The sequence below is a fragment of the Oncorhynchus tshawytscha genome, linkage group LG11 (assembly GCF_018296145.1).
Source record: "Oncorhynchus tshawytscha isolate Ot180627B linkage group LG11, Otsh_v2.0, whole genome shotgun sequence".
NCBI lineage: Eukaryota > Metazoa > Chordata > Actinopteri > Salmoniformes > Salmonidae > Oncorhynchus > Oncorhynchus tshawytscha.
In genome coordinates, this window is record NC_056439.1 from 40,840,590 (window position 1) to 40,855,038 (window position 14,449).

Below are 14,449 nucleotides of genomic sequence, written 5' to 3' on the forward strand. Positions count from 1 at the left end.
CTGATCTGCATAAAGAGCGCCAACTACTCCAATCTGAATTTGATGAGCTTTCTATCAGGCAAGCTGAACAGTTACTCTTGCGAGCTCGATACAAAGTCTATGAACAAGGCGACAAGGCCAGTAAACTCCTTGCGCATCAGATCCGTAAATCTGAGGCCTCACGTTTAATCCCACAAATAAGGACCCCGTCTGGTGCCACCACAGTTATACATAAAGAGATCAATGATCAATTTAAACAATTTTACTCTGCGCTATACACCTCTGAATCCCCTCAAGACCCCTTGCTGATTGACTCCTTCTTTAATGGCTTGAATATGCCTTCAATTGATACAGACTCCCATGACTGTCTAGAAGAAGAATTTACGCTTGAGGAGATTGCAACAGCAGTGTCCCCAATGAAAAGGGGTAAATCACCAGGTCCGGACGGTTTTCCAACCAAATTTTACAGGACGTTTTCTGGTCTGCTTTGCCCATTCTTGTCTCGACTATTTGCAGAGTGCCTCAATCTCAAAGCTACCGCCTAGTCTCTCTTTGCAGAGTGCCTCAATACTTCAAAGCTACCGCCTAGTTTTATCAGGCTTCAATTTCATTACTACTAAAGAAAAACAAAGACCCCCTGGAATGTGGATCCTATCGCCCAATCTCGCTTTTAAACTGTGATTACAAAATCCTAGCTAAGCTTGTAGCCATCCGTATGGAAGGCTTGCTGCACCAAGTAATACACTCTGACCAGACTGGCTTTGTGAGAAATAGGCATTTATTTTTCAATATTAGGCGCCTTATGAATATACTGTACTCCCCAGCGTTGGAGGACCCGGAGGTGGTGGTCTCACTTGATGCCGAAAAAGCGTTTGACCGCGTTGAGTGGGATTACCTAACAGCTGCCCTTTATAGATTTGGCTTTGGCCCCAAATTCATTGCGTGGATAAAGATTCTTTATTTTTCCCCCATGGCTTCGGTACTGACTAATAACTTGTCCTCTGACTATTTTCCCGTGGATCCAGACAGGGTTGCCCACTCTCCCCCTTGTTGTTTGCTTTGGCAATCGAGCCTCTCGCCATTGCACTACGCTCTAATGATGCCATTCAAGGCATAATCAGGGCGGGCAGGGTGCAGAAAGTCTCGCTATATGCTGACGACCTCCTTTTGTTTATCTCCAACCCCGATACCTCATTGCCACGTGCCCTATCTGTTCTTAAAAAGTTTGGATCAATCTCAGGGTACAAGCTGAATCTAGGCAAGAGTGAGCTTTTTCCGGTAAACAAGGCTGCTTTAAAGTGCTCTTTTACAAGTTCTCAGTTTAGGATTGTCCGGGATCAATTCACTTACTTGGGAGTAAAAGTGACAAGGAAATATTCAAATTTGTTTCAGGAAAACTTTGTTGCTCTGGCAGACAGATTGAAACAATCTTTTACTTTTTGGAATTCGCTACCCCTTTCTCTTATCGGAAGGATTAATGTCATTAAAATGAATGTGTTGCCCAAATTTTTATATTTATTTCAATGTTTACCCATTTTTATTACAAAATCTTTTTTTATTTCACTGGATCAAACATTCATGCATTTTATTTGGGATCGCAAGGTACCACGGATTGGTAGAAAACATTTACAGAAGCCTAGGTCATTGGGGGGTTTAGCTCTACCAAATTTTCAGACATATACTACTGGGCTGCAAATTTCAGAGCCGTTCTGTACTGGCTGCAGACTGATCCTACTGGCCCTAGACCACTCTGGGTCCAGATGGAGTCTGAATTGTGTAAACCTGCAGCACTTTCCTCTGTGCTGTGCTCGTCTCTCCCAGTGTCCCTAGGTAAAAGGTGTGCCAACCCAATTGTAAAGCAGTCTCTTAAAATTTGGAATCAGTTCCGTTTAGCCTTTAGCCTCCGAGGCTTTTCTCTATCAGGCCCAATCAATCAGAACATTCTATTTCCTCCATCTTTGAATGATGGGGCTTTTGGCATTTGGCACTCACTAGGCCTTTCCTCGCTAGCCCAATTATTCTTTGATGATACATTTGCCTCTTTTTCTCAGCTGCGGGAAAAGTTCAATCTCCCCAATCCCACTTTTTCCGCTATCTCCAGACTAGAAACTTTGTCAGGGCTAACACACCTGGATTTCCCAATAGTCCTGCGAATACAGCTATAGAGAGCATCTTGGAGCTGAACAAGCTTCCTAGGGGCGCAATTTCAGATGTATATGCAATCATTCATGACTTACAGAACCCTTCTTTGGTGTCTTTAAAGACTCGATGGGAAAAGGATTTGGGGGAGGAACTTGGGGAAGACGCCTGGGAATCTGTGCTGCACAGGGTGCACTTGTCGTCTTTTAGCACTAGACACAGCCAAACTTGGAAGAATATTCTATGATTTTGATCCTACCTGTTTCAGATGTAAAGTGGAACCAGCCACACTGTTGCATATGTTTTGGGGCTGTCATAAACTGTAGGGTTCTGGGAATTAATATTTAAATGTTTCTCTGATATATATGACACTGTTATAGATCCGTCTCCCCTTACAGCCCTTTTTGGAGTACTGCCCATGGGTACCCCCCTATCAAGAATCCAGTCGGACACTGTTGCTTATACAACTTTTTTAGCTAGACGGCTAATACTACAGAACTGGAAGATGGCAGCTCCCCCATCTTATAAATATTGGGTGAGGGATGTGTTGTGCTCTCTGAAACTAGAAAAAATTCAATTCAATTCACGTGGGAACCCCAAACTGTTTGAGGCTTGGGCTCCATTCCGGTCTTACTTTAAACAATCCATCCTCTGATGGCATTCCAATTAATACTAAAATAAGTCTGTGACTTAAGGGTTGGAGGAGCTTCTCTCTGAGTTTTTGCTGGGGGGGGGGGCATTAAGGTCCATGTGCTTATTGATTGTGATCCGCAGATGCCTTGTTCATCTTGCCCAGGCAGAGACTGAAGTGTGAGCTTGTTTTTCCCAGTTATTTTTACATTTTGTTCACGCCTACATGAATAATCATTTTATTTTTTTATTTTAAAGCAACTTTTTTTTGGTCCAGTGGATGGTCCGTCTGTGGCCATGACTCTCTGTGAGTGGTTGCATTTCTCCACCCTTATCCCTTGACTGTTTACAGGAACAATGGTGAGGTGTTTGCTCTGTCCCTGTACTATAGATTGCCCTTTAACCTCTGTAGCCTTCTGCCTGGTGTGTTTAACTTGTCTAAAGTATGGTATCTTTAAAGCTATTTTTTTATTTGTATTTTTATTTTTATTTTTTTTTCTAGTTGAGTATATTATTTATATTGCTTTGTCTTGTCTGTGTGTGTGTATGTTCAAAACTTAATAAGCAGAGTTTAAAAAAACAGCAACAAAAAAAAAACAATTAGGCAACAACAAATTCAATCCCTTTTAGACAATTTCCTGGGTAAAACGTTCCACTGTAATAGTGAAGGTGTAAACTTGGCAGTAGAAAATCTTAACAGTATATTTGACCTCTCAGCTTCCCTATCGAATCTAAAAATCTCAAATAGAAAACCGAAGAAAATTAACAACAATGACAAATGGTTTGATGAAGAATGCAAAAATCTAAGAAAGAAATTGAGAAACCTGTCCAACCAAAAACATAGAGACCTGGAAAACCTGAGTCTACGCCTTCACTATGGTGAATCACTAAAACAATACAGAAATACACCATGGAAAAAGAAGGAACAGCATGTCAGAAATCAGCTCAATGTAATTGTAATTGAAGAATCCATAGACTCTAACCACTTCTGGGAAAATTGGAAAACACTAAACAAACAACAACACTAATAATTATCTATTCAAAATGGAGATGTATGGGTAAACCACTTCTCCAATCTTTTTGGCTCTATAACAAAGAATAAAGAGCAAAAACATATACATGATCAAATACAGATCTTAGAATCAACTATTAAAGACTACCAGAACCCACTAGATTCTCCGATTACATTGAATGAGTTACAGGACAAAATAAAAACCCTCCAACCCAAAAAGGCCTGTGGTGTTGATGGTATCCTCAATGAAATGATCAAATATACAGACAAACAATTTCCAATTGGCTATACTAAAACTCTTTAACATCATCCTTAGCTCTGGCATCTTCCCCAATATTTGGAACCAAGGACTGATCACCCCAATCCACAAAAGTGGAGACAAATTTGACCCCAATAACTACCGTGGAATATGCGTCAACAGTAACCTTGGGAAAACCCCTGCATTATCATTAACAGCAGAATCATACATTTCCTCAATGAAAACAATGTACTGAGCAAATGTCAAATTGGCTTTTTACCAAATTACCGTACAACAAACCATGTATTCACCCTGCACACCCTAATTGACAACCAAACAAACCAAAACAAAGGCAAAGTCTTCTCATGCTTTGTTGATTTCAAAAAAGCCTTCGACTCAATTTGGCATGAGGGTCTGCTATACAAACTGATGGAAAGTGGTGTTGGGGGTAAAACATACGACATTATAAAATCCATGTACACAAACAACAAGTGTGCGGTTAAAATTGGCAAAAAACACACACATTTCTTCACACAGGGTCGTGGGGTGAGACAGGAATGCAGCTTAAGCCCCACCCTCTTCAACATATATATTAACGAATTGGCGCGGGCACTAGAAAAGTCTGCAGCACCCGGCCTCACCCTACTAGAATCCGAAGTCAAATGTCAGCTGTTTGCTGATGATCTGGTGCTTCTGTCACCAACCAAGGAGGGCCTACAGCAGCGCCTAGATCTTATGCACAGATTCTGTCAGACCTGGGCCCTGACAGTAAATCTCAGTGAGACCAAAATAATGGTGTTCCAAAAAAGGTCCAGTCACCAGGACCACAAATACAAATTCCATCTAGACACTGTTGCCCTAGAGCACACAAAAAACTATACATACCTTGGCCTAAACATCAGCGCCACAGGTAACTTCCACAAAGCTGTGAACGATCTGAGAGACAAGGCAAGAAGGGCATTCTATGCCAGCAAAAGGAACATAAATTTCAACATACCAATTAGGATTTGGTTAAAAATACTTGAATCAGTCATAGAGCCCATTGCCCTTTATGGTTGTGAGGTCTGGGGTCCGCTCACCAACCAAGACTTCACAAAATGAGACAGACACCAAATTGAGACTGCACGCAGAATTCTGCAAAAATATCCTCCGTGTACAACGTAGAACACCAAATAATGCATGCAGAGCAGAATTAGGCCGATACCCACTAATTATCAAAATCCAGAAAAGAGCCGTTAAATTCTATAACCACCTAAAAGGAAGCGATTCCCAAAACTTCCATAACAAAGCCATCACCTACAGAGAGATGAACCTGGAGAAGAGTCCCCTAAGCAAGCTGGTCCTGGGGCTCTGTTCACAAACACAAACACACCCTACAGAGCCCCAGGACAACAGCACAATTAGACCCAACCAAATCATGAGAAAACAAAAAGATAATTACTTGACACATTGGAAAGAATTAACAAAAAAACAGAGCAAACTAGAATGCTATTTGGCCCTACACAGAGAGTACACAGCGGCAGAATACCTGACCTCTGTGACTGACCCAAAATTAAGGAAAGCTTTGACTATGTACAGACTCAGTGAGCATAGCCTTGCTATTGAGAAAGGCCGCCGTAGGCAGATATGGCTCTCAAGAGAAGACAGGCTATGTGCTCACTGCCCACAAAATGAGGTGGAAACTGAGCTGCACTTCCTAACCTCCTGCCCAATGTATGACCATATTAGAGAGACATATTTCCCTCAGATTACACAGATCCACAAAGAATTCGAAAACAAATCCAATTTTGAAAAACTCCCATATCTACTGGGTGAAATTCCACAGTGTGCCATCACAGCAGCAAGATTTGTGACCTGTTGCCACGAGAAAAGGGCAACCAGTGAAGAACACACACCATTGTAAATACAACCCATATTTATGCTTATGTATTTTATCTTGTGTCCTTTAACCATTTGTACATTGCTAAAACACTGTATATATATATATATAATATGACATTTGTAATGTCTTTACTGTTTTGAAACTTCTGTATGTGTAATGTTTACTGTTAATTTTTGTTGTTTTTCACTTTATATATTCACTTTATATATTATCTACCTCACTTGCTTTGGCAATGTTAACACATGTTTCCCATGCCAATAAAGCCCTTGAATTGAATTGAATTGAATTGACAGACAGAGGCGTAGAGAGAGAGAGACAGAGAGAGACAGAGAGAGACAGAGAGAGACAGACAGAGGCGTAGAGAGAGAGACAGAGAGAGACAGACAGAGGCATAGAGAGAGACAGAGACAGACAGAGGCATAGAGAGAGACAGAGACAGACAGAGGCATAGAGAGACAGAGACAGACAGAGGCGTAGAGAGAGAGACAGAGAGAGACAGACAGAGGCATAGAGAGAGACAGAGACAGACAGAGGCATAGAGAGAGACAGAGACAGACAGAGGCATAGAGAGAGACAGAGACAGACAGAGGCATAGAGAGAGACAGAGACAGACAGAGGCATAGAGAGAGACAGAGACAGACAGAGGCATAGAGAGAGACAGAGACAGACAGAGGCATAGAGAGAGACAGAGACAGACAGAGGCATAGAGAGAGACAGAGACAGACAGAGGCATAGAGAGAGACAGAGACAGACAGAGGCATAGAGAGAGACAGAGACAGACAGAGGCATAGAGAGAGACAGAGACAGACAGAGGCATAGAGAGAGACAGAGACAGACAGAGCCATAGAGAGAGACAGAGACAGACAGAGGCATAGAGAGAGACAGAGACAGACAGAGGCATAGAGAGAGACAGAGACAGACAGAGGCATAGAGAGAGACAGAGAGAGACAGACAGAGGCATAGAGAGAGACAGAGAGAGACAGACAGAGGCATAGAGAGAGACAGAGAGAGAAACAGATAGAAAGATGGACGGTTAGAGAGTCAGGGAAATAAGAGAGATAAAATAATGATGTAGAGAGAGATAAAGAAAGAGGAAAGGAGGAGAGACAGAAGGAGAAAGAGAGGGAGAAAGAGTGAGACTACTGTGATACCATACTGCTAACTTGGCACAACTCCTCATCTTCTATTACCTCTGAAAACACAGAAAGGCAAAAAAAACCTGATAACATTTCACAGCTTAAGCAAAAATAAACAAGCTTAATGAATTAACGTGAGTTGGATTCCCCAGACAGCCCTCTCTCTCCCCAACTCCCGGCCCTGGTCCGCTTTCTAAATCTTACAATTGCTTCCAATTTACCTAGTCTGCTGTTGGCAGTTTGTAAAATGAAACGCTAACATGAAAGCATCCGTCTCAGATTTTTGAAGTGCAAGTACTCTTTTTCTCTCTCTCCTTTCTCTCTCTCCTTCTCTCTCTCTGTCTACTTATCTATATCCCTCTCGATTTCTCTCTTCCCCTCTCTCTCCCCCTCTCACTCCCTCTTTCATGAGTAAAAGGCTGCCGTGTTCATGTTCTGTATTTCCCGACAGAGAGAGAGTGATGGCTGAATTTCAGCAGTGAGGAATAGTGAGTGGTTAAAAAGAGCTTTCTTCCTACAGCTCTACATAAATCAAAACATGAGTCAATATTTAATAATGCTTGGCTTGGTCTGGGCCTCTTGATCAGCCTTGTCAGGGAGAATAACTCTCTCTCTCGCCATCACACAGTGTGTGTGTGTGTGTGTGTGTGTGTGTGTGTGTGTGTGTGTGTGTGTGTCTGTCTGTTGATCGGGCCTGTCATATGTAATAGGTCCCTCCTGGCTGGCTGTGACATAAGGGCCAGTTTTACTACCATACTAACATGTAAAAGACGCTGCCTCTCTGCCCTTAGTCTGGACATAGAGGAGGAGAGGATGGGAAGGGAGAGGTGATGGATACACAGAGAGGGTTACTGTGGCTGACAGGAAATGAAAGGTCCTGAATATTAAGACATGCACATCTACCCAATCTTCTACATCACATACACACACGCACGCACACACACGCACACATACGCACACACACGCACACATACACACACGCACACACATGCACGGACACGCACGCACACATACGCACACACACGCACACATACACACACGCACACACACGCACACATACACACACACACGCACACATACACACATGCACACATACACACACGCACACACGCACGCACACACACGCACGCACACACACGCACACATACACAGCACACATACACACACGCACATATACACACACGCACACATACACACACACACGCACACATACACACACATACACACACGCACACATACACACACGCACACATACACACATGCACGCACACACACGCACACACACGCACGCACGCGCACAGACCTCGACACGCAGATAAAGGCAGTGTATATCAAAGGGGTAGATAAAGCAATATTCCATCTCTCTCTTTCCTCCCTGGCTCTCATCCCTCCTCCTAATCTGTGTGTTCCTGTGTGAAGGAGACATCAAAGCAGTGCTGTAACACACAGGTCTCTCTGCTCGCTGAGAGAGAGGTCACTACCATCTCTACACACTGATTACTACCCCCGACTATCTACTGTCCTCCTCTAGCTCTCCTCGTGTGCCTTCTCCCCTCTCTGTCTCACTCTCCACTCTCCTCTCTGGCTCTATCCCCTAAAATGGTATACACTCCCCTCCGTATGTATTTGTACAGTGAAGGTACAACTTTTAATTTGGCTCTATACTCAAGCATTTTGGATTTGAGATCAAATGTTTCATATGAGGCAACAGTACAGAATGTCACCTTTTATTTGAGGGTGCTTTCATACATAGCTGTTTTACCATTTAGAAATGAAAGATTGTTATGGATTGAGTTGTAATTTGTTGTCAACAATTGCACAAAATACTCTGTAATGTCAAAGTGGAAGATTTTTTTTTTTTTTAATTAAGAAAAATAATAATAATCATAACTAAAATATAATATTTTTCCCTTTGTTTAGGCAATCCTAAATTAATTCAGGCATAAAATTTGGCTTAACAAGTTACATGGACTGTGTGAAATAATAGGGTTGGCATGATTTTTGAATGACTAACCCTTCCTCTGTACCCCATACATACAACAGCTGTAAGGTCGGTCTGAGAGGTAGGCAGCATAGCAGTTAGACTTTTGGGACAGTAACCGAAAAGTTGCTTGTTTGAATCCCAGAGCCGGCAAGGTGGAAAAATCTGCTGTTCTAACCTTGATCAAGGCAGTTAACCCCCACAACAACTGCACCGTGGGCGTCTCATAAGGCAGCCCCCCACATCTCTCATTCAGAGGGTTGGGTTTAAGTGCGGAAGACATATTTTGGTTGAATGAATTCAGTTGTGCAACTGGCTACATATCCCCTTTCCCTCAGTCAAGTATTGAATTTCAAGCACAGATTCAAAGACCAGTGATTGGTAGATGGGTAACAATAACAAATCAGACATTGAATATCTCTTTAAGCATGGTCAAGTTAATACTGATGCTGTGGATGATGTATTAAACCACACAGACACATCAAAGATACAGTCATCCTTCTGAACTGTGCTGCAGGACAGGAATGAAACTGCTCAGGAGTGTTACCATGAGGCCAATGGTGACTTTGAAACATGCTACTGAGTTCAATGGCTGTGATGGGAGAACATTGTAGTGACTACACAATAATGACAGTGAAAAGAAAAATACAAATATATTGGAAAACGTGCATCTTGTCTGCAACAAGGCACTAAAGTAATACTGCAAAAAACACATAGCAAAGGAATACACATTTTGAACTAAATGAAAATTCCTATGAAATCCAAGGGGTCTGAATACTTAAGTATTCGGAAAAATTCACTTATAGTGTAAAGTAGTTAAAAGTTTAGTATTTGATCCCATATTTCTAGCACACAATAACTACATCAAGTTTGTGACTCTACAAACTTTTTGGATGCATTAGAAATTAATGGTAAATATTGTATTGTGTCATTTCACTTGTATTGTAAAAAATAATAGAATATGTTTCAGAACACCTCTACATTCCTGTGGACGCTACTATGATTACGGACATCATACATGAATCGTGAATGAGAAAGTTACAGAGAAACACTGATAATATGTAAAGGAATATCCTCAAGTAAAACATTCTGGACTGTCGCCTCATATGAAACATTTGATCTCAAATCTAAAATGCTGGAGTATAGAGACAAATTAAACGTTTTAGCTTCACTGTCCAAATAAATACATAGTGGAGTGTATATCTGCTTCATTGAGTGTGTGTGTGAGAGAGGGTGTGTGTGGGAGAGAGTGTGTGTGTGCTTGCGCGCGTGTGTGTCTATGATGATTACTCTGTGAGTCCGGGCCAGAAGCTGACCAAGTGAAGTGGCACTTAACCCCTGTCTAGAACTTTCATCAAATAAGCACATTTTACACCCCGAATACCGCTGACAATACACACCACGCAAATTACAAACAGGCCAAATAGCCCATTCTGTCTTAATTTCATTGTCGTTATTAAGTCACTTTTTGAGAGGCAATCTTTATTGCTGTCATGCTTAGTAGGCTGTTGTTGAGTGGGCATTATATCTTTATACCAATTTATTATAGAAATCACTTTAAAGCAAATATTTACCAAGTGTGCAAACTGTCTTTGTTACCTAGTTTTGTGTAGAGTACTGTGTGTGAGTAACCTCTATCTGTGTAGAGTACGTGTGTGTGTGTGTGTGTGTGTGTGTGTGTGTGTGTACGTTCATGTGTGTGTGTGTTACCTGTGTGTGTGTACAGTAGTGTATAGGTGATGTTCCCACTAGGTGTGGCTGGCTGGCTCCACTTGGCCCTGAGAGAGGTAGGTCCTTCACTATCAACCTCCAGCACCACAGGACCTACTGGGGCCATCTCCAACGTACGCCTCTCCACCTGGACACACACACACACACACGCACACACGCACACAAACACGCACACACACAAACACGCACACACATAAACACGCACACACATAAACACGCACACACACAAACACGCAAGGAAAGACACATTATTATTATCATCATCATCATCAGTGCTTTTACAGACAGTTCAAAAATCGCAGACATCTCCCCTCCCCCTCTCCTGCACCTCTACCTTCCCTGCCCCTCTACCTTCCCGGCCCCCTCTACCTCCCCTGCCCCTCTACCTCCTCCTCTACCTCCCTTCCCCCTCGACCTCCCTTCCCCCTCTACCTCCCCTGCCCCTCCCTCTCCACTGCCCCTCTACCTTCCCTGCCCCTCTACCACCCCCTCTACCTTCCCTGCCCCTCTACCACCCCCTCTACCTTCCCTGCCCCTCTACCTTCCCTGCCCCTCTACCACCCCCTCTCCCTCCACTGCCCCTCTACCTTCCCTGCCCCTCTACCTCCCTTCCCCCTCTACCTTCCCTGCCCCTCTACCTTCCCTGCCCCTCTACCACCCCCTCTACCTCCCCTGCCCCTCTACCTCCCCTGCCCCTCTACCTCCCCTGCCCCTCTACCTCCACTGCCCCTGCTATCTTCCTTTACCCTCTAGCCCCCTCCCCTCTGTGCCTCATCCTGCCCTCCAGGCTTCAGCCTGTGCAGTGCCCTGTTGGCAGTGCTGCGTTTAGCCATATTGGCCCAGCCCATCCCAGGCCCTGACTCCCTGAGTGGCATTTCTCCCAAATGTCATCGTCACCAGACGGCCATTTATTGAACCCTAGAATCAATCACCTTTATAATGCCTGCCAGCTGCCGTGCACAACTAAAGGCTTAGCGCACACACACTACGTGCAAGTGTGTGTGCGTGACAGTGAATGTGTTCGATTATATCCATGTGTATGTGTGTGTGTGTGTGTGTGTGTGTGTGTGTGTGTGTGTGTATGTGACTCACCATTGGTCCCAGGGCACAGCCCTGTGCGGTGCAGGCCTGTACTCTAAAGCTGTGTAGACTCCAGGGAGACAGGTGGTCAACAGAGAACCATAGGGAGGTAGAGTTCTGGACCAGCACACCGTTCATCCACACTCCATAGCTGCTGATCACTCCTAGAGGAGAGGAAAGCACACACACACACACACACGCACACGCACCCACACACACACGCACACACACACACACACACACACACACACACACACACACACACACACACACACACACACACACACACACACACACACCCTGTCAGTAAACCAATCACAAGGAATTATCCTAAGGTTATTACAGCCTCATAAGGAAACAGCATGTCTCTTTTTCCTCCATACAGGGCTCAACAGATCATGTTTGTGGTAAGAACCTATTCTGTTTTAATTATGCGTCTGCCCAGAGAAAACCATTTCACGTCTTTGTAAAGAAATTGACAGTAATACATCTCCACACGTAAAATGTCCCATATTCAGCTGGAGTGCATCCAAAATGCCATCCCATTCCCGAATTAGTGCACTACTTTTGACCAGAGCCCTATAGGAGCCGTAGTGCACTAAATAGGGAATAGGGTGCCATTTGGGCTGCAGGGTTGTGAGAGTGTTGTAATAAGCCCAGGTTGATGTGAAGCCTAATACATAACAAGCTTATTCTCCTGCTTGTCTCCATGTTTCCCACACTTTAATCCCCAGTGGGATTAGCCAACAAATCTCCAGGAAAATTGGGAAAAACTCCTCCAGACTTCTAGTGGTGTGGAACCAAGCAAATCATATGGACTCCATATTGACTCCACATTATGAGCAGCCAGACGAATAGTACAACGCATTCTTTGAGAAGAATTAAAGCCTTTTGAAGGGGTTTTAAGTGCGAGATAATCGGGTAATTGTGTTGAAAGTTTTTTTTCATATTAAATGGCTGTCAGATTAGCAAGGCTGTCATTTATCACGTCTAATAGGCGTGGAGGGTTTACGGAGCCAAATGCTCACACACTATATTATACACACTATAATATACACACTATATAATACACACTATATAATACACACTATATTATACACACTATAAAATACACACTATAATATACACACTATATAATACACACTATATTATACACACTATATAATACACACTATATAATACACACTATATAATACACACTATATAATACACACTATAATATACACACTATATAATACACACTATATAATACACACTATATTATACACACTATAAAATACACACTATAATATACACACTATATAATACACACTATATTATACACACTATATAATACACACTATATAATACACACTATATAATACACACTATATAATACACACTATATAATACACACTGTTATATACACACCATAATATACACACTATATAATACACGCTATAATATACACACTATATAATACACACTATTATATACACACTATAATATACACACTGTTATATACACACTATAATATACACACTATATAATACACACTATATTATACACACTATATAATACACACTATAATATACACACTATATAATACACACTGTTATATACACACTATAATATACACACTATATAATACACACTATAATATACACACTATAATATACACACTATGCATTATACACACTATATTATACACACTATATAATACACACTATATAATACACACTATAATATACACACTATATAATACACACTATATAATACACACTATAATATACACACTATAATATACACACTATGCATTATACACACTATATTATACACACTATATAATACACACTATAATATACACACTATAATATACACACTATGCATTATACACACTATAATATACACACTATATTATACACACTATATTATACACACTATATTATACACACTATAATATACACACTATAATATACACACATTTTACACATGACACACACACTTTACACATCGTTTACACTATAAACACACTGAACATGTGAAACTGTGTATTCTAAAGGCTCTTATTGAGATGACAAAACTGTGAGGTTTTACTGAGCTTTAAAGACATGCTCTGGAACTTTGGCTACTACTAAGTTTTTTTTAAACCTCCCACTTTGGACTGAATGTGTCAATGTGTAGCTCATACATACATAATCTATGAGCAGAATTACTGTTTTAATTTAATTACCCACAAAATCCCTAGTTTGAAAGTGACTGTTCACTGGAGGCTGTGCAGCTGCATTTCCTCTACATTCCCCCCCCCCACGTGGACCAGCCCCCTAGCAAACTTGGGTTCCAGCCCCTTGCCATTTCAGTGACAGAGAGAGACCAATGACGTGTTGCACATACAGTATCTGCACATATGTGACGTAGCAAGTGAGCACTACTGTCACGCCCTGGTCGAAGTATTTTGTGTTTATCTTCATTTATTTGGTCAGGCCAGGGTGTGGCATGGGTTTTTGTATGTGGTGTGTATGTATTGGGATTGTAGCTTAGTGGGGTGTTCTAGTTAAGTCTATGGCTGTCTGAAGTGGTTCTCAATCAGAGGCAGGTGTTTATCGTTGTCTCTGATTGGGAACCATATTTAGGCAGCCATATTCTTTGAGTGTTTGGTGGG

General features: G+C 42.0%; 1 protein-coding gene across 1 annotated transcript in view; it reads right to left on the reverse strand.

The window, feature by feature from the left end:
* ush2a (Usher syndrome 2A (autosomal recessive, mild)) overlaps positions 1–14,449 on the reverse strand; it is a 456,140-nt gene that overhangs the window by 206,567 nt on the left and 235,124 nt on the right. The window contains exons 41-42 of the mRNA XM_042330430.1: positions 11,821–11,972; positions 10,708–10,855 (exon numbers count right to left, since the gene is read on the reverse strand). Coding sequence (XP_042186364.1) covers positions 10,708–10,855; positions 11,821–11,972 — 300 coding nt within the window. The remainder of the gene's footprint in view (positions 1–10,707; positions 10,856–11,820; positions 11,973–14,449) is intronic.